At 34.2% G+C, this 26,341-nt stretch overlaps 1 protein-coding gene across 7 annotated transcripts in view; it reads right to left on the bottom strand.

Annotated features, from left to right (window-relative positions):
• The window catches only part of Adgrl3 (adhesion G protein-coupled receptor L3), a 759,373-nt gene that overhangs the window by 122,294 nt on the left and 610,738 nt on the right, over positions 1–26,341 (bottom strand). For 5 of the 7 annotated variants that reach the window (XM_071614317.1, XM_027947334.2, XM_071614312.1 and 2 more), the window contains 2 exons: positions 24,574–24,759; positions 21,633–21,671 (listed from right to left, as the gene is read on the bottom strand). In XM_071614317.1, coding sequence (XP_071470418.1) covers positions 21,633–21,671; positions 24,574–24,759 — 225 coding nt within the window. The remainder of the gene's footprint in view (positions 1–21,632; positions 21,672–24,573; positions 24,760–26,341) is intronic. The other 2 variants (XM_071614313.1, XM_071614314.1) reach the window with 1 other exon arrangement.

Genomic DNA, 26,341 nt, shown 5'->3' with positions numbered 1-26,341 from the left:
TATAGGAATTCCTTCCTAGAGGTTAAAGACTCACAGAACAAACACCTTTCTTTTCTTCTTTCTTTCTTTCTTTTTTTTTTTTTTCATTAGTCAGCTAGTAAAATGTCAGAATGGAGAAAATATCAAAACATACATAATCCCAGGGTTATGGATGTATGGAGAGAAATCTTCTTCATGCTGTTTACTATTAGGGAGGGGAATAAACAGTTTGATTTCACTATACCAATGGACCTCAGGTGTTTTTTGTTTTTCATTTTAATCAGCAGTGGGTTCATCCATATGGAAAGACAAGCACCACATTTCTCCTTGCTTCATCCAAAAGAATCATCTCTATAGTTAAAACTTACATATATCCTGTGATTGCTTTATGCTGTCGGTTACAAAGAAAACACAGTTCTCCCAATAAGGTCCTGAATTTCATTCAAACCCAGAGATTTGCAAAATAGAAAAATATAACACCTGCAGTTTGAAAGTGATCATCTCTGAACCTATTCACTATAAAATATGCCGCTAATCCAGAAATAAAGTTAAATAAACAGCCAACACAGACATAGTTTCTAGGCTGCATGTAAGTGTTTTAAAACGGGACTCACGTTATTGACACCTTGGCAGAGGGATTGGGCGAGATGGAGACATATCCTTTACACTGCAGAGTTTTCTTCTGGCTGCTGTTTTCATAGTAACCAAGTAACAACTGTTAAAAATTCAGCTTCATAATGAAACACCTAGTCTGCCAATTAACACCCGCTTCAAAAACTAATTTGCCTTTTGATAAAAGTCGTTTTTCTTGATATTTTCCCAGCTACTCCAAGTCCTGGCCCCAAATCAACATTATTGGACTTTTGAGTCAAAGAGTCTGAATCACAACTTGAAGACTTTGCATCACACTAACAAACCAAAAACATCCGTCATTTATTCAAAGACTGAACACTTTCACATAGTGTGCTTAGCTCTGTCATTTGTTCTGGGTTTAAAGTATGACCTAGTAATCAAACAAAAGTATTTCTGGATCAAAGCAAAACTATCTGCTTTCCAGGAAATTCTCGTAGGGGTAAGGCCAAACAGGATATGCCAAAAAAGAGATGCCAGATAGAAAAATCTCTCTCTCTCTACACACACACACACACACACACACACACACTCTTAGATGCTTTCTGAAGCCATAACCCTCTTGAGTGCAAAGAAGTATTTTTTATGTCATCAAATGATTCTCTGAATTCATTTGCAATGCTCTGAACCTCCCCCCGGCCCCATGCAACAAGAATTATGTCTTTTTTTTAAAAATGGACAGCTATTTAAGCTGCTAATAATCTTTTTTTTTTTTTTTAACTGGGGATTGAACTCAGGGGCACTCGACAACTGAGCCACATCCCCAGCGCTATTTTGTTTTTATTTAGAGACAGGGTCTCACTGAGTTGCTTAGTGCCTTGCTTTTTGCTGAGGGTGGCTTTGAATTCCTGATCCTCTTGCCTCAGCCTCCAGAGTCACTGGGATTACAGGCATGTGCCACTGCACCCGGCTAATAATCTTTGTGATTATTAAGTATTCTTCCATTTATTAATTGAAATCTTAAATCAGGGAGTTTCATTGAGGATAAGCATTTCTGTTCTGCCCTTTCTTGTTTTTATTTAGTTTATAAATGGTGAAATGAGAAAAAAAGGAAAATAAAAAATATGGTCAACTTCAACAGTGTTCTCCAACAATGTTCTAAATAATTTGTTCCAAGATGAAATGATGAAACAAAGAAAGTCTTAATGGACTAGCATGGAGATTGAACCAGCAATCAAAAACTTCTCAAAAAGCCCAGGAACTGATGGCTTCACTGGTGAATTACAGAAAACATTTAAAGGAGAATTATCACCAATTCTTCTCAAACTCGCCTGAAAACTTGAAGACGAGGAAACACTGCAAAATACATTTTATGAGGATAGCATTACTACCTTGATACAAAAGCCAAAGACACCTCCAAAAAGAAAACTACAGGCCATATGAAGAATATAGATGCATAATTCCTCAATGAAATACCAGCAAATCAAACCTAACAGCGTATTGAAAGGATCATACAATTATTAGCACACATGATTATCTCTGGGATTAAACGATATAGTTTAACATTTAAAATGATATAGTTAACATAAAATAATATAGTTCAATATTTAAAAAATCAATAAATGTGATATGCTATGTTAGCAGAATAGAATATGTCACACAATTGTTTCAAAAGATGAGTAAAAAAATTCTGACAAAATTCAGCACTTTTTCATGAGAAAAACAACAAACAAGGAATAAAAGAAACCTACTTAACTATAGTAAAAGCCATATATGAAAAGCCCTTAGTGAACATCATTGTCAACCATGAAAATGTGAGAGCTTTTCCTTTAAGATCAGGAACCAGGCAAGCATGCCATGCCCACTTTTACCACTTCCAGGCATCACAGTACTTGAGGTATTATGTTGGTCAACAAATAGGAAATAAGAGCTCTCCAAATTGGAAGTGAGGAAGTGAAATCATCTCTGTAGATGACATGATTTCTATATGGGAAACTCAAAAGCTTCCATTAAAAAAAAAAAAGACAAACAACAAAAATAAAGTACAACCTGTAAGAACTCAGGAACTTGTTTAAAACAGGCTGCTTTATCTTGAAAAAACAAAAACAAATAAATTGTGCCTGTCAACTGATACCAATGAATCAAATGCACCAACTTATTAATGTATCTAAGCTTCACAAAGCTATTACTTATCTTAGTTTTGCAGCTGAAGAAGTATAAGGTCCATACTTAAAAAAAAAAATCTGAATACATTCTCAACAATTACATCCTCCCCAATAAAGCACTGTTTGTAAGAAAGCTTTCAATAAAATTTATATTAAAGGTTAAATAATTTCCAACACACATTAAAATGTAGACACAACATTAAAATGTAGACACAACATTAAAATGTAGTCTAACATCTAAGATTTAATGGGTATTGAGATAACTTGAAGGTTCATTTAGCCTTCTTAAAAAACACCTAGCCATGATTGTTTAAATATAATTGCAAGGATGTGTTAGCACAAAAATTAATAGCTGCAATCAGAGTGTGGGATTTAGAAATGCATCCATAGAAGTTGTCCTTAGACTCTACTTCTTGTCCAGCTATGTGATATTGGGCAAGTTACTTAACTTCTCTGTACTTCATCTATAATACAGTGATAAGACAATCAATGTAAAAGGGTGCCTGGCTTATATAAGTGCTCAAGATGCAGTCTTATTTTTACTTTCACTTGACATCATAGTCCAGTGCGGCATCTTCACAGGTGTCATTACTAAATAAGCACAAATCATATCTGATAATCTAACAGTGATATTTGTAAAGAACTACTCTTGTACAATGCAGTCTTCAAATTTGACCCCTGACACAGCTTAATTACCAAAGTTATTACATAGCTGAAGTTTTGAGAACAGAAGAGTAGAGGCTTGAACTAACTGAGGGTCCATCTTAATTCTCTAATGAATACAAATGCCTTAAGCTTTCTAAAAATGGCTGGTGTGTCTCTGTTGCCCACTAAATAAAAGTCTAATTGACTTTAATTAATACTCACAGCTCCTCAATGATAAATAATAACCAGATTTGATTTTCTTGAACATTTATGTATTTGTTATTTTATTATAAATGATGACATCTGGTCACATTTTTTTTGTCTTTAAAACGAGGTTGATTTCCATTTTATGTGGTTATACAAATAAAAGCTTAAATGTATTGCAACCTGAAGTTGAATGATAAAGGTACAATTAATTTTATTAAATTTAGAGCAGATATGAGAACATCACTTTAAGGCCCAACAGTTTTAACTCATTTCTGTTTTCTGCCTTAAATTTTTTTCTGATCTAAAATTTTGTTATAAGATGGAAGAAAATAAGGCTGGTCCTGTATTTATCTTATGGAACTTTATATTGCCATCACAATGCCTCAATCCAGGAGGGGAAAAAAAATGACCTGATGATTTTAACTTGTACAGATTAAAATAATCTAAAATTTTTTGAAGTAAATTTAATCCGCACTATCCTTATCAGAAACTAAATATTAACTAATTTGTTTATCCTTTGTAGAATACTTGAACCTAAATAAGATATGGACACTGGAAATTTACATTCTACTTCTGCCAGTAAATTTCTGTGTGCTTTATGACAAATTATGCTTTCAACAATATGTGAACCATTCGAGAAATTAAGGCTTATCATATTTTAAATTCAGAGTGGATAGTGATGGATATTCCCCCGCTCATTACATAGTTTGCTTTCTAGCCTTTAAGTACATTGAGCTATCTCAAAAAAAAAAAAAAAATCACATATAAATCAGAAAGATTCAGAAGTCATTTAGAGGCACATGGGGATCATGGACAAAACATATCCTTCTAAACATGTATTAATATTACACAACAGTGTTAGAATGCTTATCATTAAATGCAGACCTTAGGCAAAGTCATTTGAATTGTTTAATTCATTTGGTATAACTGTGGTGTGTTTGTTAAGAACATTTTATAATCACACTTTATGAATTTTATTTATTTTGAGGTACTGGGCATTTAACCCAGGGGTGCTCCTCTGCTGAGACACATTCATGACCATTTTATATTTTTTTGTAAAAGGCCTCACGTTGCAGAGATTGACCTGGAATTTGTCATCCTACTGCCTCTGCCTCCCAAGTCCATAGGATTATAGCTATGCACCACCAAGTCTGGATCACGACGTTTTGTATATTTTAGAAGGGAAAATTCACTCATTTGTTGTAATTACTATGAAAACCTTTGGGAGAAAAATGGCTACGTATTCTTGCAATGGCAACTTTTGTAATTATTCCAAGAGGATAAGTTTGTGCAACAGACTAAAATTCCTTAGAAAGAGTACACAAAGAATCATTGCTGAGAAACACATCAATGACACAATCTTACCCAGGTGAGCAGTAAATCTCCAACTGGAGGAAAGGCAGAAGAATCGCCTGAGGAATTTAGTTGCCCTTCTTCCTCACTTGAAAGCCACAACAATAAATAACTCAATACAAGTAATGAGCTGTGAAATAATACAAGACTTCAGCACCACAGCATTTTTCTGAAGATAAGCTTTTTAATCATGACTTCATTCAGGTTTTAGACCTGAATGGATGAGACAGCATCCATTATTAGAGAAACCTCCCAACCCTGAAATCTCTTACCTGTTTTATTTTCTTTGCAATATATATTACTCTCTAAAGGTATCTCATATGTTTATGTGACTTTTTTATAACCCTCACTGGGGTGAAGGCAATCTTCATGAGGGTGGGGATTCTGCCTCATTTACAAGGACCAAAAACATTGTTAATGACTTTTTGTTGAATGACATGCCATTCAATGAAAATTCATAGTTAAGTTCAAATTTTTCCAATTTCATACCAGCAGGAAAAATAAATATCTGAAGAGATTGGTTTTATAAGAGCAAAAAGGAACCACAAAAAAATAAAACCTATTAACTAGCCATATTTCCTGACTTGTTCTCAGTTTGGAGATTTAATAATACAAAAGTCTCTGTGTCAGTTTGTTTGGGCTGCTATAAAAAAAAATACCTCAGCCTGGCTAATTCACAAACAATGTATGTTTATTTTTCATAATTCTTGGGACTATGAAATACAAGGTCAAGGCACCAGCAGATTCAGAGTTTAGGGAGGTCTCACTCTTTGCTGCTTCACAAGATGTAAGAGAAACACACTGTCTCAGGCATCTTCATAAGTCCCATTCATGAAGACTCTGCCCTTTTGATCAGGTCAGTGCCCAGATGTTCCACCTCCCAACACCACCACACTTGGTAGTAAACTTGAACATATGAATAATAGGGAGACACCCAGACCACAGTAGGCTCTCATTTTAGTGATTATTTATCTTTAATAGAATGATCCATATTTTAGGTCTGGGTGTTTTCACTAGACTTGTTGTCCTTGGGGAGAGATGGTGTTCATTTGTGTTTTCCCATAGTAAATGTCTCAGTACATTTGCAGAACTCATTAATTCTCACTATCAAAGCACAACTTACTTTTATTATAAAATCCTTAATGACCTTATATACAATAAGAAAACAGAAAACATCTTTTTGATTTCTATAACATTTTGCCATGTCTCACAAAAGTGGGAGAATAAAATGTTCAGATGTCACCATGGATTGAAAGTAGGAAGATTGGAATAGAAGGAATGAAGAGAATAGGAGCTGCAATGAGGAAAATTTGAGCCAGTTACTGCAAGGAACATAATCCACTATGATTAACAACATATTAAAAAAAAACTGTATGTACCAGAATATACCAAAGTTAATTTTCACCATAATTCAATAAAATCTTACTAAATGTGTTTGATGTGAGAAGGACTAAGGAAGGCACTATTGGATGGGTTTAGAAATGAAAAGAAAACAAAACTGGAGTTTGCCTTTAATTTTCCTGTGCTCTAAGGAAGGAGGTGAACTCAAAGTAGAACTACAAAACCACATCATGTGGTACGTAAGGGAATGGATTCTTCCTAGGGAGGTCAATGGCATTTGCTTTTCAGTTGAGCACTAAAGGATATACTTTCCCTAAACCTGAAGAGGAAATTGGAAGCTAAAAGACATAATAGGAAAGTTAGGAGCAATTATATCATATGTATAAAAAGATCAAACTAATAAATTGCTGGCATACTTTTGAAAAACTGCCTAGTAATATAAATTATGTTTTTCTCTTTACTTCAACATCCTTGTTTTCCCATAAGTCCTCCTGAATGCAACATCTCCCCACCCCCCATTTTGGTACTAGAGATTTAACCCAGGGGCTTTACCACTGAGCCAACCCTTTGATTTATTTTATTTTTTAACATTTTGACACAAGGTCTCAATAAGTTGTTTAGGGCTTCCCTATGTTGCTAAGGCTGGTCATGAACTTGTAATCCTCCTGCCTCAGCCTCCTGAGCCGCTGATTTCAGGTATGCACCACCATGCCCAGATAAATGTAACATTTTTATCAATACACATAATCATACTGGACAACAAGTTTTGCTCTAGCAAGTTTATAGTTAGGTTTAAAAAATTTTTCTTCATGTCTAAGTCTCAGGATATGTTGAGGAAGAGGAATACATCTTCAGGTCTTCTTTGCTTTTACCTCCTGCTTTCTGACCATATATGTGGTCATGTGCCACACAGCAGCATTTGGGTCAACAGCAGATCACATATACCATGTGGTTCCCTAAGATTATATCACCAAGTAGTATCTGAGTCCTTCTAGTTTGTATAAGTACACTCTACAATGTTCACACAAGGAGGAAATCAGCTAAGGACGCAGTTTTCAAAACACACACATACACACAAACACAAATGCATAAATATGGCTTACATTAATTTATAATTTAAAAAGAATAACAGAAGTTTTCTTCAAGTATTCCTTGATATAAAATTTATCAGTTGAGAATAAAATAAAACAGAGCAAAAGCTTTAAATCATTATCAAATAGGGCATTTTGTACTCCAATCTGGATTTAGATATTGATTCAAATCAAAAATTTAAAGGTCGAATGTTCAAAAAGTCTTCAAAACAGTTTATAACTTGTAGGTGTTTTATTAGAAGTCAGGTTGAGTGACTGATATTTACACATCTGATCAATAAACCTAAGGTTCATTTTATAAGCACTGTCATTTAATATTATTAAGCATATAAAAACTACTAATCTCTGAACTCCCTTTTATATTACAGTGAAGTATTGGCATTTTCAAGTCTTAATTAAAATTAGATCATATAACACAACTGACCTTAATATAGTAATAAGGACCTTTAACAGAAGAACAAGATGAAGCTAAAATTCCTTAGAAAAGACTCAACCTCTGAGATCCCTTATTATTTAAAAAAGTATTGCTTTTTATCAAACTGTATTTGGACTATTACTTTTAAAATGTAGTTTGACTGAAAGCTGTCATTGAAATTTGTACTGTATTACAGGAACTACATAGAGCTATAAACTTAACTCTACCTTCTTAATAACTTAATATTCATTCAGAAAATATTAACTGAACACCTTCAATGTGCCAGTCAGGTTCGATGCAGGTAGACAGAGATGTTCTCTCTTCCCTCAATGTGGTAATATAGTGAGGCCAGATAATTAAGTAATTAATTAAACCCAACATGACCGTGGTTATAATAATAAATAAAGCCAGGGACAAGTTCTGTATGGGAAAGAATCCCTAAAGTATGCAAAGTTCAAATTGAAATCCAATTCTGATCAGAGGCAAGAGGTATAGTATGTACTTATAATCATAGAGGTAAAAGGGAATAGGGAATCTGAAGAAATTTAAAAAGGAAACAAGATGTCACTGAAACATTCAAAGTGAGAAGTAATATACATTATAAAAGTTGCAAAAAGCTAACATGGTGTAACATCAGCCATGCATTCTGGCTCTAGCAATAAAGAAAAACAGAAATTTCAAACACATTTTAAATGATTTGCTGATTAATTAAAGTTGGTGAGAAAAATAAAGATTGTTGCAATGCACAGAAAGTTTGGTAGGCAAAGATGAAGTACTCATTTAAAATGGGCATAAAGGAAAAGGAACAATTTTTTATTCTTTAAATGCTTGTGTATGTGTATATATTAGTAGAAGACAGACAGAACATGTGGAACTCATGTTCACTTATTGTGAATGCAAAGAATCTGAATGACATCAATTAGAAAGGTAGAGATAGGCCACAAGCTTGCACAAGAGGTCTGTTCTTGACATGGTTTAGGCATCATAAAATAAAATAGGCTTATGGAAATCTTTGGTATATCTAACATTATCCATAAAAATTTAATAGGTGGAAAATAATTGATGGCACAGAACCACTAAGAACAGAGATAAAAGTGAAGAAAGAACATTGAACAATGCAGATGAAAGGGTTTCACTAGTTAACATGGTAAAGCAGAAGACAAAGAAAAGTTTTCTATCTGTTTTAAAATTAGGGATTGGGGTACAGCTCACTGAAAGAGTGTATGCTCAGCATGTTCCAGGCCCTGGGTTCAGAATCCAGAACAAATAATAATAATAATAATAATAATAATAACAACAACAATCATAAAAGCATCCACAAAGTTCTACTTCTTGAACTCATAATACCTTAAGTTGCCCTCCTCACCTCAACCCCTCCTAAAGGTAGAATGATGTAAAATAAAAAGAAAAACCAAAGGAAGACTGTTTAGAGGAACAAACCATTCCATTTCATGTATCATTTACTAAAAGCAGGACATTTATCCATTCAACAAACATTTCTGGAGCATTTAATAGGTGACCACACTCTTCTATATGCTTGGGATATATCTTAAGAAATCCAGAAGAGGGGAAAAAAGAATCCTAGAACTGAATATTCTGGCAAGGGAAACAAATAGAATATGTAAGGTTAGAAGATGCAAAATGTCATGTAAATTAAAATGAAAACAGACTGGATGAGGGGATCTAGAATCAGGGGCATGTTGGGGTAGAGGGTGGTTAGTGATTTTCAATAGTATGATCTATATGGGCCTCATTGAAAAGGTAACAATTCAACAGACAAAGGAGTTGAGTGAATTATCCTTGTAGATATCTGGAGGAAAACCATTTCAATCAGAAGGAATAAGCTGAATGAAAGTCCTCAAGTGGGAACACACAAACCTTCAAAAGGCATATCTTTTGGGAATAAGGTAAAAGAAAAGAGTAGAAGTAGGGCTTAGTCACGTCCACTGAGATGGTGAAGATCAAGAATTCAGTACAGACACGGAAGGTTTGAGGTGTCTGTTAAATGACAAATGAAATGTTAAGAAGTTGGCTGAAAAATTAATTTTAGGCTTCAAGAGAGTGGTCTTGCAGGAGACAACATTTGTGAACCACAGGCATACAGGAGGTACTTATTTAAATCAAGGAGATCACCCAAATAATGACAGTACAGAGTAGTGGACTAAACTTTGTGCTAGGCGACCCTGCAAGCTTAATGGTTTGGAGAGAAAAGGAGTAACCTGCAAGGGGGACTTGAAATAAGTGCTGATTAGGTGAGAGGAAAAATCAAGTGAGTTATGTTCAGGAGAGACAATGTCTGGTGTCAAGATTTCTGCAGCAGTGTGGACAGCAAAGATGGGAAGGAGCTTCAACTGACCAGGTAAGATCATTTAATGTACGTTAAGTACAATTTAAAAGGTCCTGAGGACACATAAATAAAAGTGGCAATATTTCCTTCCAAGGAGCTCAGTGATAGAAGAGGAAAGAGACATTAAAATACAGCTCGATAATTGCTGCCACAGAAGGAAACTGAGAGTGTTATAAGTTCACATAAGAGGGCATTCAACCAGACAGAGTGGGACAAAGAATGCTTCCTTAGAGTAATTGACATGTGAAGTGGGTGTTGACAGATAAGACAAGGTTACTGCAATGAAGGGAAGGAGAAAGAAAAGGGAATGTAGAATTAACCCAAGCAAAAAAGTACTGTGACTACAAAGACACAGAGGCCTGATCTGCAAGTGCCCCTGTGGTTTGATAGTGTAGGATCCAAGGATGAAGGACAGGATTTACTGTTAAAGGTGTGAGGGATTAGCCAGAGAAGTCAGGCACTCAACACTGTAGTGCAAAACATGGACTTTTTTTTTTCTGAAAGTGCAAAACAGATAGTCATTGAGTAGTGAAAAGTAATGGTCAGATTTGCTTTTTTAGAACATGACTCAGTAGTGGATGGAATGGATTAATGAAATAACCTGGAAGTGTATAAAATAATTGATTAACTATTTTTTTTGAGAATTGACTAAAGGTACTAGCTGAAACTGTAAGAATGGATCTCAGAAGAACATGAAGTTAACTCATCTTACAAAAACACTGCTTTATGACCTGTTTAAAGCATTTAAATGGCATTCAGAATCTTAAGTCTTTTCCTAGCCTTCCTACTACTATGTTCTCCTTCAACCCGTTGCTTTAGACATATTGATCTTCTTTTATTCCCAGACTCTCCAACAACTGTTCCCTCAAACACCTTTACCCAGGGTGATCTGGAATGCTCTTTGTCCATGTGGAGCAAGGCTGAGCCCAGAGGGCTAGGACTTAGTTTCACTGTCTTCCCTGATCCACACTATGTAAATTAACAGTTACTTCTAATCATGACTTTAAAAAAAAAAATTCTTTGCACGGTATCTCTGCCATTTTATTTTTATTACTTCCATTGCCTGGTTGATTATTTTCTTTTCCAATCATGAATGAGCCTGCTGAATAAGGAAAGGAATTGCCCCAATAGTAGAAATCTTATTTTTACTCCTGGATCCCTCCATTGAATCATTACCTGAAAGATAGGAGCTCAGCAAATATTGCCTGATAAAGTGAATGAAGAAATTTAAGTTTTTCTTAAACTTTATTTGCTTATTATCTTTTAAAGAAAATGGATTTTTTTCTAGGTTTAAAAGAACTCATGATAGAAAAGTCTGATTGTTACAGCCTTAAATGTAATATAATAGCCAGATTTAGACATAGATAAAAATTATGAAAATTTGATAGAACTATGAGATTTATGTTAATATAGCAATATTGGTTGACTAACTATAAACAATGTACTATACTAATGTTGGATGTTAAGAACAGAATAAATTATATGTGCATATGTGTGGGGAGTTATATGGAAGCTCTCTGTACTACCTGATCAATTTTTCTTATTTTGTTCCCTTTGTCTTTTTTTAGCAGAGCTGGGGGTTGAAACCAGAGCCTCCTGCATTCCAGACAAGCACCCTACCACTGAGCAACATCATTCACACCCTCAATTTTTCTACAAAGCTAAAACTGTTCAAAAAAATGTATATTACTTTTCAACAAAGGACATGCTTGCAAACACTTAAAAACACAAAAGTATATAAATTAAAACTTTAAAAAATCTATCTACAGAACACCACAACCCCAAACAAAAAGAATCAGTTTGACTACTTAATGAATCCCTCTAGACTTTTAAATATGTATACATATACACTAGTAAATGTGATAGCTATAATGATGCTTTTATCTGATTTGTTTCCTTTTTTACTTTTAGTTGAAAGTATATATATTCTAGCCGTATTTCTAAGTTAATACAAGATCTACCTGACGCTTTATGTGGCTCAAGATTACCATATTATTTGTTGAGGTAGTTTATTTATCAGTTTCATCAGCATTATTTTGTCTTGCAGTATAAACCACAACCCAAATCTACCTTGTGATCATTTCAATGCACCTATTGTTTTCCATGGAGGACTGCTACCCTGATCTGTGGGTGTTTCATAGTTACCCCAAAAGTCTTTAATCCAGGCAAAGCAAACCACTCTGTTTTCTAATTGTACAAGAAGATATATAAGAAACCCATATAAACCATTGAGGTAAGTAAAATATTCTTCTCTGGTAGGATATTTAAAAGGCTGACACTTTTTTTGCTTTGTCAAAAGAGAGTTGAATAACTGAGGAGTTGAATGACTGAAGGAGAGAGGCGGGAGGCAGGGTTGAACTAAACAACTCCAAGGGATCAGCACTTTCACAACAATGCTGGTGGTATGCCTTGGAGTTGACAATGCAGAGGTTCTTTTGGGAGGAAGACATATTTATTATTCTATCTTTTGAATTTTAAATCATGTGCTTAAAATATCAGCTATTTGAAAATTACTTAAAAGCCAGATGCAGTGACACATGCCTCTAATCTCAGCAATTTGGGAGCCTGAGGCAGGAGATTTTAAAGTTCAAGGCCAATCTCAGCAAGTTAGCAAGAACCTATCTCAAAATGAAAAATAAAAAAGGCTGCAGATGTAGCTTGGTGGCAAAGCATCCCTGGGTTCAATTTTCCCAGTACCAAAAAACAACAAAACAAAACAAAAACAAACAAACAAAGAAACAACAACAACAAAAAAAACCTGTGACCAAATCCTTCAGTTACTTGTCTTTTTCCATCTTCCTATTGAAGGATTAACCTGACATGATGACTGGAACCTAAGTAGCCATCTTCTCACCAGAGACCTGAAGCCCATGTGCTAATGATAATGGAGCATAACACAGTGGAAGCCTTGACTCTGATAATTTCATAGTGTTTAAGCTAATACTGGATTGCTTCATCTGCATTTTTTTTTTAATTTGTGAAAACTGTCTCCAGTTTGTTTGAAAACCATCGTTAAATTTCTGTTACTCCTTTCTGAACAAAATTTACACATTAGATAAAGGGAAATATAAAAATTATAACTATTGAGAGCAATTCTAAAAAATCATTTGTTTGGTTCCAAGCCATCGTGCAACTATTTTCTTGCAAATTACAATTTAAAACTTCCATTTCTTTTCTGATCTGCACCAGAAAAGCTAATGGTAGTTTCAGAAAGTAGGATCTTAAATCTGTGGTGCTATTTTTAAATCTTTTTCCTTCTGGTTAGCTATGTGATCATAAAGCTATTAAAGAAATGGCAAAGTAAATTGATGCATATTCTCTTACATTTGCACAGAAATCATATCTAGTTATATTTTATGCATTTAAGTTCTTCTGAAGGTAAACTATATGTTCAGAAAGCAATGATGCATAGAATGGACTTTAAATAAATGGCCTTACAATTAAGTAAGGATTTGAGTTGTGAGCTGGAAATATAAATGAGGAAAGAGAATATGAATTGTTGAAAAGAGAGAACATGTTTTTGTTTTAGATGAAAATATTTTACTTAGAAACAAAATAGTGCTCCCCCCATCACGATTAGAATTACTTTATGAAGCATTCATAAACCGTGTCTATACAAAAAGCAGCTGGATCTTTTGCTTATTTATAGAAAAATATGTGAAATGGAAGAGGCAGAAATGAGTAAAGCAGCCATCTCTGCCTGACCTGACACATTCACCAGGGAAATTTTCAGAGATTCCCAGGATGATGTTCTTTCTACGTCAGAGCAGGGTTTCCATCACCTGTCACCTGTCATTGTCCTTTGGAGGTCTTTTGGATTTATGAATTGACCTCTTCAAGCTTTTAAATAGTAACTGTATGCTTTATTCATCTCTCATTACATATAATTTTACTGTCTTTTGATTCAATGATTGCTGTTTAGCAGAAGTTAATGACTACAACTTATAGGAAGAGATTCTTATAACCACTCTTTATATAAAGAAATCTACTCTAGTTTTGTAGATGCAAGTTACTTTCTTTGATCTCAATGTCTTTTAACAATAGGTTAAGGTCCCCAGAAACATGCAGCGTGCAGATTTATATTTTCTCTCTTACTGACACAAATCAAGTACAGATTTATCAAGCTGTGAAATATATTAAGTTCACAGGGTTTCAACAAAGGGTTACCAAACCACAAGAACCCACTGTGATTCAAACTACTTTCAGATGTCCTTTTAATTATATTAAATGAAAGTTTTGGTTGGCTTTGATGCTTATGGGCAAACATCGAAATCTCTTGAAAGAGCTGCTAAAAGTACTCCCTGTTGCTGTAGTTAATATACTACATTGTATGCACACTGCTAGCCAATTTATTCTAGCCACTTTAACAAGGATCTCCAGCCTGACAGGCCACACAGAATTGTATCACAAGTCAAGCAAAGCACAAATCATTAGAGGACTACCAAAGTTGTTTGACATGCACCATGGAGTGCTTTGTCACACAGCCAATTAAGTGACCAAACAAGGAACTTGAAAATACTCATTAATTTCTTCCTAGCAGTATAAACGGAGCTTAGAATCCTTCTTGTCTTGGGCACCAAAGGCACACAAGTAAAACTGGCATAATTCAATTTGCACTTTGTCAAAGGTGTAAGTAGCAAAGTTAGTTCACAAAAAGTCTGCACCAATGACACAAAAAAAATGAAAGGTATGAGAAAAATGTTTAGATATTATGCATGATAATATAGTAGATTTTTAAATATTAACAAAAAGTTGACATTTCCTTCATCTTTGAAAAGCTACATCAGCATTTCAGAGTAAATTTAGCAGCACTTCCTTCTTAAAATAGGAACTTCAGGAGACACCAGGATCCCATAACCTCCTGCTCCTTCCCTTCCCTGAAGAATGCTCTTCAGTCTCTCTTGCTGGCTTCTTTTTTTCTCTCCCAGACCTCTTAATAGTACATTATGCTGGTGCTCAGAACTCAATCATTTTCTCTTTCTACACTCATTCCCTGGAATGAATTCCTCTAGCACAGTGGCTTTAAATGTCACTCGAAGCTCAACAGTACCAAAGGATTATTTATAGGCTGATGTATCAACTGAACTTCAAGCTTGTGTATTTAACTGTATATGTAATATCTAAAATGAACATCTATATACATCCCAAACTTAACAATTCCCATAGTGAATTTCTTCCCTCCCTTCCTTCCTCCTTCCTTCCCTCCCTCCCTCCCTCCCCTCCTCCCTCCCCTCCTTCCTTTCTCTCTCTCTCTCTCTCTCTCTCTCTCCCCTCTCTCTCTCTCTTTCTTTCTGTATGAACCCAGGGGCACTCTACCACTGAGCTACAGCCACAGTTTTTTGTTTGTTTGTTTGTTTTTTCAAATGAGATGGGGTCTTGCTAAGTTGCCCAGGCTGCCTCCAATTGGCAAGCCTCCTGCCTCAATCTCTGCAGTAGATAAGATTACAGGCGTGTGCCACCATCCCCAGCTGAAGTTCTTTTCTCATCCCTCTCATATTGGTCATGAATAGTTATCTCAATCAATAATAACATCATCCTTCCAACTGGAAGGACTAAAAGTTTTATTTTATTACAGCTCTTTTTCTCTGATATCTCACATATAATCTCTTACCAAATCCTCTTTGTTTCACTTAAAAAAAAAAAATCCTGAATCTGAATTGCTATCTCAGCATGAAACACAAATATGCTAAATAGTGGCATCATTGCCCTATTGGTCACCCAGCTTCAGTCTTATCTGTGCTGCTATAGAATATATTGCACTTTTTAAAACACACCAGGTCATGCCATCCCTATGCTCAGTAACCAGCAATGATTTACTGGGTCTCCTGGGATAAAAGCTGAAGTCCTTACAATAGCGCTCAGAATCTGGGCCTTGCTACATCATAACAGCATTATTTCCTATTACCCTCCTTTCTTAGTGTCTATCATCATGTGACATACCATATATTTCACATAGTTGGCACACTGTTATATTCCATCACCAGAATTTCACCATAGATGAGAAAGCTGGGATTATTGCCAGTTAGGTACAATGCTCAACTAATATTCTGAATGTTTTTGTTGGTGATTACTGTGTGGTGGTTTTATGTTCCAAGATAGAGATTGGTTTTGCACTGCTAGTATCTGGTATAGAAATTTCTAGTAGATTATTAAGGTTAAACAAATAAAATAAATGAATAAAATAACAAAATCAAATTATAGTTTTAAATTGAAATAAGAAGGCTGTTTATAAAACTTTGTAAGCTCTGAAAAGCACAAATGTCATTTGTCTATCAAAAATAAAGAAGAATGAAAGAAAACCAAATATTTATTTTAATTCCCAACAGTGTACCATTTTTTTTTCCGATCAGTTCCTAGCAAATTCAAAAAAAATGATTCAAAGGATTCACATCAATACCAAGATGTATTTTTATTTCCCATTAAGCAAGCATGACTCTCTAGGGGATACACTCTGCCTCTGAGACTTACAAGACATAAGAAAAACAAAACTACTGAAAAAATAAAAATATGTTTCTTAACTAAAAAAAAATCCTGATTTTGAAACAATAAAATATGAATACGAGTAATTTTTAATAGTTCTTGGTGAACATTATTAATAAACATCGCTAATTAAAGGATGGCAATTCTATTTAAAGTTGGGGAGAAAAAACGGCAAAGTCTTGTACATTTATACAACATGATAGCAGTTGTTCTTAAGCTGTTTGAGGTTTAACTCTACTCCTGGATTCTCACTGAAACCACAGATGTCTCTTTGGAACCCTATGGTTTTATACTGGTTCATTTACACTCTCAAATCTTCCCCAGCCTGCAACCCATGACCAACCCATTACCACAATTAAGAACTTTTACAGTTCCCATGTACTAGAATGGCTGTATTAAAAAACACAGAAAACACAGGTGTTGCTGAGGTTGTAAAGAAACTGGAACATGCATATCATTGTTAGTGGAAATGTAAAATGTTACAGCCACTTTGGGAAACAATTTGATAATTCCTTCTTTGACACTGAGTTATTATACTTTCTATTTGCTTCTCTTATTCTCAAGATGATAACTTTTTCCATCAGAGTCTCCTCTAAAAAAATCTGAAAGCAAATCATGTTTGCATATGACCTTAATTTAACAGAACAGAATAATTATACACAGCCATTGGCACTTAGTCTCAAGCAGACAAAAATAATTGTTTTTCTTCGTGTCATCTCTAAAATATAGCACCAAAAAAACCCCAATCAATTTATAAAACAAACGATATATCTTGCCTCCTATTATCAAATAATGAGGCCAGCTCTGCTGTAGAAGTATCACAGTGGTTGAGAGCATCAGCTTTGGAATCAGGACTATTTTGAATGCAGGGCACCTCAACAATTAGTGTATGATCTTATGAAAGTTATTTAGTTCTCCCTGGGCCACCATTTTCACTTTTGTAAGTTAAGAATTGCAATATGTATACCAGACTGTTGTTATAAATATTAAATAAGAACATTCTCCAATGGATCTGCACAGTGATGGCCAAATAATTAGTGCCCAGTAAATATACTTATTTGTAATAACAAATCATATTTATTCTTAATCCTGGTGTTGAGGAAGTTGGGAATGCATTCAGGGCAACACTGACAATGTCATCAGTGCCAGTCATGGGTTCTTGGGCCAGTTATTTCCTCTTCTCCAAGTCTCAGCCAACTCATCTTCGTCCCTAAGGTCCTTCCTGGCAACACTCCATCATAGTAGTTGTTCAATATTTATGGCTGACACAGCCCTCTTTGTCTCTGGCATAAAACTTACAACTTCTAAAATACATGCATTGTTACCAAGATCCAGTGATGGTATGCTTTACTATGATACAATGATTTCCAAGTTTCAGTACTCAACAAGGAATCCAATGTAATATAAATTACAAATAAATGAAGAAAAATAAATATATTTACACATTTTTTTAAAATTGAAACTCTGGGAATGGAAATGTGATAGTCTTAACTGATTCCATATAATTTAAAAAATCGTACCAACCACTTTTTAGTTGTTCACCTACAGATCAGTTATCATAATTGGTAGTAGATAGTTCAGATTTTACTGTGATTTTATTTGCATATGAAACAAACAAAAAGTAGAAAGCAAAAAAAAAAAAAACAAGATCTAAACATGAATGTAGATGATTCATAAAAACAGACACTGAACCACTATATCTTTGAAAACCAAATGGATACAGATGGTTAAAGTTGATCCCAGATGAATCACTGATTATGCACTGGAAAGGCCATTTTTTTTTTATAAAGAAACACATGATGATTAATAATTTTAAATTTAATGCCTGAAGCCCTTCAGATGTATCCAATACCTGTTTCACAGAGAGCTCTAAATGCGCTCTGAACATAAAAACAATAGGAAACATAAAACTAGTCTTTACCATTCAGATAGATTAGTGTTTAAAGTATTTTTCACTGTGAAATTTTCATGGAGTGATAAGTACATAAAAAAGATCAGAAGTAGTTTGGTGTGCTACTGAGCACAGCGTTTCCCCTTCACCAATATTGTGTTTGTATTTGGTCTTATCAGATATTTAGTCAATCGCTGAAACATTTATTCACAGCCAGTCAATTATAACACCAGGAAATCAGCCACTGAATAAACTGTGCTATTAATTTCCCATCAGAGATTCATGTTTGAATGACCATGCATTTCATAGATTTAAATACCGAAAGGCTAATTATCCCAGAGGCCCCATTAAATGGATGGCATGGATTGCAATAAAAAACAATCCTAATATTGCTCGAAAATGATATTCAGCTTCTAGTTCTGAAGAATAATTTCTTTACCTATTGTTCACACTGAGCATACACACACACACACACACACACACAAACACACTTGCATGCGCACACACTTACACATCTCCTATAGTATTTTCTTTTCTAAAACCTTAGAAAAACAAATCTTAACAACTTCTTATATACAAAGATTCATTATTTTATAAGGTAAAATACAAATTACAATTTTAAAATTTTATCTTCTCAGTCTCTGTGATGTTCAAATTATTTTTTAAAGGACTTTCACAAAATGTCCTTATTGTTCTAAATGACTTTAAATTCAGAATAAAACCCACCCACAGACACAAAGTACTATTATTTTCTAAATCCGTGCATTTTGTTGTTGTTGTTTGTTTTTTAATTGCTCACTCTGCTTAAATAGAAAAAAAATCCGGAGAGTAAAAGTAGTAAGAATTGATTGAGGTTCAGGAATATGCTACCCCCAAATGCACCCTGGCATTTGAGAAGAGAGCAGAGGTAGAAAGGTTACTTTCACCTTCCCCCTGTCCTTCTTCCCTGAAGCAGCTCATAAAACTAAGAAAGAATTTTCTGACCTTTCTCTGAAGCAGGTCGTAATATCTTCATTTGGGAGCTGCCCTCACTATATCCCAAGAAAAGAGCTCAAAACAGAGATGCCAGAAGAATTTGCAGAAAGGGTCCTTGCCTGAATTCCCTTCAATTTAGTGACATTAGCTCACACTCCCTTAGTCCAATCAGACATCTCCAGGACTGTCTACTATCCAGCAAACATAGCATTAAAAACAAAACCAAAACCAAACAAAACAAAACAAAAATGCACAGGAGGGCTGGGAGAAACAGCTCGGCACTAGAGCACTTATTTGCCTAGAATGTGTGAGGCCCTGTGTGCTGGATTCCCATCACTTCAAAACAAACAAACAAAAAACAACAACAAACAACAAAATAAAACCCCACAGGTTTCCCTGCTTATTTAGGTCTTCACTACCAAAGGCTCCTGTGTCAGGTAAAAATTATAAATTTGTATGTTTCCTTGTTAATCTTTTGTTAGAGAGGCCCTAGCAATGAGACTAGGGATGAATGGGTAAAGGAAAAACAACAACAACAACAAAAATCTGGGCTGGGATTGTGCCTCAGTGGTAGAGTGCTTGCCTAGCACATGTGAGGCCCTGGGTTCCATCCTCAGCACCACATAAAAATACATAAATAAAATAAAGGTATTGAGTCCAACTACAACTAAAAAATATTTTTTAAAAAAATCAACTTTCCTCCCCTATATAATCAAATGATGCTGTAAGAGTTTGGACCTCTACAAATTAAATGACTTATAGGGTGCACTTGTCATGGGTTCTTGTGTTGCTGAGGAGACATGCAAAACATCAAATCCAATCCAAGTGATCAGTACTAAAATATAGCTAAAGAAAGTCTAATCTACTCAACAATACTTCATGCAATCTGAAGTGCTAATGCACTAACATTGATCAACCAGTATGTTCTACTGGAGAGTTACATCCTAGGACAGGGACTCTTTTGTTCTTGTTCACTAATACTTTTGAAGAAATGATGGATTTCATGTATTAAATTTAAAATGGTACAGCTGCAAGAAAAAGAATTTGCCAACCGGAATTAAGTAAATAATAATAGATAGTACACAGAGATAGCTCCATTCATTAAAGTGTTTATGGTACTATGCTTTTTACAAACTAAACTTTCCCCCAATGCCATCCAGTTCTTTTTGCTATGGTTTTATGATCAATAATTGTCTTCCTAAATACAAATTCAATTATTAGTTCTATACTACCCCAAAAGATAGTATATGGAACTATTTAGATCACTGGAAATATACAAATGAAAAAAAAATGAAATTTAGTATCTACATCAACCTAATCTCTTCAGAGTTTTGCTTTAAACAAAGTCAATACCCCTATATTATATTCAGTTGTCAATAAAATTGATAAGGTTTAGCTTTAATCTGTCAATCTTACAACCATTAACCATTCAGGGCTGTTCTTTATATATGCACATTGTTGATATGTATACATAAAGAATCAAGTTAACAGTCGCACAGTTCCATACTTCAGTACTTCCTACCCTATTTCCTTATTTAAAAAAACAAAAACAAAAACAAAAAACCTGGAAGCTTGCTCTTGGAATTGTTCTCTTTTACATAAAACCTACAAATAATTGGAATGTTTTCTCGGAAGCAAATTAAAACACATTAGCTGGATAAAAATTACATTTTCATTGGAATTAACATTTTTGTAATGATAGGGTAAGACAGTCACAAGCATGCCTTGAGTCAATAAACAGTTCCAGTTTGGAACAGAAGCATAATATTCCAAGTAGGATTCTTTTTTTGTCGTACATGCCTTTGAGCATAATTTTTGAGTGGCTTGTTACTCAATGTATGAATGGAATCTTTTCATACCTACCTCTATGCAAAACTAGAGATCTGTATATTGTACCCAACTCACCTCTTAGTGATGATCAGTATGTTCACACCTCAAGTTGCAACCTCCTTCTTAGTCTGTGTTCCTCTTGTTTGACAGAACATTGGCACTGCTGATTTCTTTTTAACACATACACTTTCTTATGTCTTTCCATTCCCACCCTTCACACCCTCCCTGAAATTCCTTTAGTTCAATATGGTAGGCTATTATTTTTCTATTAGATGTCAATACATGCCATCACCAACACAGACAATTCAACAACTTAACACATTTATAAAAACGCAGAAAGTACCTGGACATAGGCTCTGCAAGAGCGCTCTCTTTTCTGAAGCTGAATCCATTAAGACAGCAGATTAAACACAGAATAGAAAAAACAAGTTAGTGACAGAAGAAAACAAGAAAAATAAAAGAACACATCTACACAAAACACCTTATTTCCCCCCCCCCCACTACTTTCTAGAAGAAAATGAAAGCTAAGCAGTAGCAAAATGTAACCAGTGGCTTGAAATACAGTAGCCAATACCCTTTCAGAATAACCCCAGTGAGAACTGGATGGTATAAAGCTGTTAATGATAGAAAGAGACTTCTGAATATGTTTAGTAGAAATTAGTAAAAACCAACATAATATACTTTATTTATTTGAAATGATCCATTTCACATCGGGTTAGTTATTAGTTCATGGGCCACAAATTAAGACATAAGAAGTTAAGTAAATTATGTCAAAAGTTTGGAGTACCCCCCCCCCCTTTTTTTTAAAGATAGCAGATTATTTGTGGTTTTCTGAAAATAGATGGTTAATATGTACAACTTATTAGATGTTCATTTATACATACAAAAATTCTGTTTACTGGCAAAATATAAATGCCTATTCATTATGACTATTCAATTCTAAGGGACAAATACCAAGAGATAAATAACTTTTGATAAAAAGAATATAATTAATCTTTTGACTAGTCACTTCTTTTATTTCTTGAAGAATGTCTTTTGACAATTTTGACCAAAAAAATTATACACTTTAGAAACTTTGGTGGGAAAAGAACCCTGTTGTTTGCTTTTGTTTGTTTGAATACAAAATTATGTTTTTCCGGGCAAAAGTTGACAGTAACTTGTATCAGTCCCAAGCATTTTTTTTTCCTGGTGCTAAAATGAATAATCAATAATGATTTATTCACCCTGTTTATAATTGACCCAGAATTTTATTAAATTAGACTGTGGGTTTTCCCCATCTTTCCTACTGTTTCTCTTCCCTCTTCAGTATCCTTGATTATTGAAAAAGGAAATGACCCAGGTTTAAGAAGCAGTTACTGTGATGGCTTTTTGTGTAGCTAATACTTTCCCCACTCTAATTCATGCATTCTTCAAGGAGCACGGAACTTGCTCCTCTAAAGATTTAATGAGGAATAAGTGCAAGTAAATTGCCAATGCTGTCATCTGGATCACTGACTCAAATCACGGTTTTGCAGGACTCTGGACCCTCCAGAATTTCAATGTGGAGCACAATTGATTTGTACCAAGTTGACTTTGCAAAACTGATGGGTTATAACTGCTTCAGGGAAAGTGGGAACCACAGGAAATGAGAGCAAGCCAGCAAGCACGTGAATAACCTTTGCCCTCCCATCTCCTTACCCCTTCATGCAAATTAACATATGACAAACCACATTATATAAACAATTGAAAAGAGCCAAATGGGAAACAAGGAGAGCATTAAAAAGCCTCACAAATGGAAATTTGCCCATTATGTAGTTATTTGATATTCAGAAGAGGCAAGCTGATTAGCTGTAGCCAGTTAGAATGTGACATTAATTGCCAGCTGTACTTGATATCCTCAGACACCAACACCATTTTTAAATAAAGATACAAAGTATCACTACAACAAGTCATGTTATGGACCAGTAACATTAATAGAAATCACTACTTTCAGTGCATTATGATAACAATAGCTGGCAGCAATATTCATTAATAGCATCAGTCAGCCTGGGTAATAACACGTTAAAACACAGCATGCTCAGATTATATAGGCAGCTGTGGATTATTCTATCAGGGATCTGGTTGTGATTCCATCAGGATATATGTGAGAAAAAAATGACTTCTTTGTGAAAAAAAAAAAAACTTAAATAATTTATATCTAATAGATAAAATTGCACCGTTTTCTGAAGATAAAAATGCAGGACAAACCATTTCCCAGGTAAAATATCTGGCTTTTCTATGTTGAACAATCATTATTCTAAAAATTTCTTCCATCTTCTTGAGTAACAGTCTTAACTCAGTAAGACTAAAATAATGAAAAGAACTAAAATGCATTAAAATACAACTCTACAAAATCATTTTTCAATCTAAAGGGGAATGTCCTTGTAGTGAATATCACAGAGGAAAATTAGTCTCTTACAGTCCAATTCTTACCTTTAAGTAGAAAGAAAATATCTTAATACTCAAGGCCCTAAATTCAATCATTAAGAATCTCTACTACACAAATGCCATTCAAGAAACATTGTCATTTGATGGTGGCAATTCTAATATTTTTTTCATCAGGAAGTTATTTTACCATGTGATATTTTGTTATGTAAATCAATAATATTCTTGGTATCATAAACAAAATGCTTTATATAAATACTAATAAAATTTATAAAGTATATTTTCCTTAAATTTAAGATGTAATTATTTTTCATTAATTACAATTCAAACAAATTTGCTGAAACGTACTTTAAAATTTTTAATGACAGTGATGCACAATCCAAGTAATATGAAAATCAAAATAAAGTAAAAATTACCACTTAATTATTTGCCACCTATTTTTAAAATTAATATTAATTAGGTAAAATTACCTCATTTTAAAACAGCTATATGGATTATCAGTTTGCTCTCATTGTTATTTTCTAAATTTCTACTTATTGATTAGACACTTATTTTATTGTCAATTTTTAATATGAAAGTTTGAAGGCAAAAAGAGAAGAAACAAATTGCATTTATCCATAGTAATCTTGCCAGAATTTAGCGTGCAAAGCAGAGCAATTACTATGGAAAAAGTAAATTCAAAATATATGCAGAGGGATTATCATTCATTGTTTCTTTAAATTAAAACCCAAATAGTGTCATTATTAAAATAGTGAAGTCATTTGAATATAGTTATTGATTCTCTTTAGCATTATCTGACTCTACAGAAGAAAGAAAAGTTAAGAAAGGAAGTCTTACTGACTTTACTACAATTTTAAAAGTTGAATAGCTGATATCCTTACCTTGTTCAAACTTCGAGCAGCACTGTCCTTTCCACCTGGTGTCAAGTTCCTGAGCTGGACATCCAGGAGGCCTACCAGCTGGTCCATGGCCCGCACTGAGTAGGTAATGTCCCCAGCATTCAGGTGATTCCTGGTCTGTTCAGCTAGCTCTCTAGCTATATTGGCAGCTGTCTCTCCAGATTTCAACTGTAATTTTGAAACAAAATAAAAAGGAAAGAGATCTTACCGTAAACATTTTTAGTGGTCTCTTCTGACAGATGTATTTAAATGTAAGTTTGAATCATTGAAGCAAGAAGCAATTAATATACTCCATCTGCACCTGATTGCAACTCCCTAATTTTTCCTACTAATTCATCCTTTTCTTCAGAACTTGACTTAAATTCATGACCCTAAGAAGTATCTCTAAGGAAATATACTTGTAAAAATTGTCACCCTTCTGATCTACTGATTCATTTGACTGGTTAAGTCTAAGATTTGCCCTATTATTTTTTTCTGTAAGTTTCTAAATAGGAATTTGAAGAGTGTTTATTATGAGCCTGAAATCATACTCTAAGTTCTCATAGGCAAGTGCCTAGTTTAGCACTTAGTAAATTAAGTGACTAGTAAATAAATTTACTAAATATTAGTGAATTCAAAGTGAACTAAGTGAATATTTAAAGTTGCTAAAGCCTTATAAAAATTTTATCCCTAATACAACTCCTCTTTCAAAGTGATTTTTAAAAAATATTTACTTTTTAGTTGTAGTTGGACACAATATCTTTTATTTATTTATTTATTTGTTAGTTTGTTTTTATGTGGTGTTGACGATAGAACCCAGGGCCTCCCCTGTGCTAGGGGAGCACTCTACCACTGAGTCAAAACCCCAGCCCTCAAAGTTATCTTCATCTTCCCACTAAATACATGATAAAAATTTCTCCTCCCCATTCACAGAATAGCAAATTACTGTTCAGTTTCTAGTGTTTTCCTTTTCTGAAAGTACATGCTGATTTTTCAAATACATTGTATAAGAATGTATCAAATTGTTAATACTTTGAAGATGTGAAAAGATATAGAGACTAATACCCCATGATCACTTGGACAAATTTGATAGCCCTAGGTAATAAGAAGATAGGAATATACACCAATTTGTAAGAAAGGTTTGGGAAATATTTTTAAAAGACAAATAGGCATAACTTTCCAGGTTATAATCTTTTTTTTTTTTTGGTGCTAGGGATTGAACCCAGGACCTTTTGTATGTATGCCAAGCATTCTATCAACTGAGCTATATCCCCAGCCCCCAGGTTATAATCTTTATAATTTTTAATATATATTTATTAGTTGTAGGTGGACATAACACCTTTATTTTTCTAAATTTTTATGTGGTGCTGAGGATAGAACCCAGTGCCTCATGCATGCTAGGCAACCACTCTACCACTGAGCCCCAAACCTAGCTCAATCTTTAACTTTTTAAATTAACAAGCTAAAACAGGATTGTAACTTATTTGCACATTAGGTATGCACGTGCTCAATGTAAAAGTAATGACTGTTTGTATACAGGCCCACTTTTCAGAGACATTCTATAGATGTCCACCCAAACTTTAACCTGCCTCATTATTTTCAAATAAATAATAGTATTATTATTTAAGAATTGGTTTTCTTTTTTCGTTTTTTGTAAGGTAAATCAATATAAAGCACATGATCACAAATAGGAATATCTTCTATCTTCACTTTGTAAACTCCCTCTTAAGAGTACATGGAGCCCAGCGTGGTGGTGCACACCTATAATCCC

The sequence above is a fragment of the Marmota flaviventris genome, chromosome 7, assembly GCF_047511675.1.
Source record: "Marmota flaviventris isolate mMarFla1 chromosome 7, mMarFla1.hap1, whole genome shotgun sequence".
Lineage (NCBI taxonomy): Eukaryota > Metazoa > Chordata > Mammalia > Rodentia > Sciuridae > Marmota > Marmota flaviventris.
Note: the sequence above shows the minus strand (reverse complement) of the source record. Positions and strands in the feature narration are given on the sequence as shown.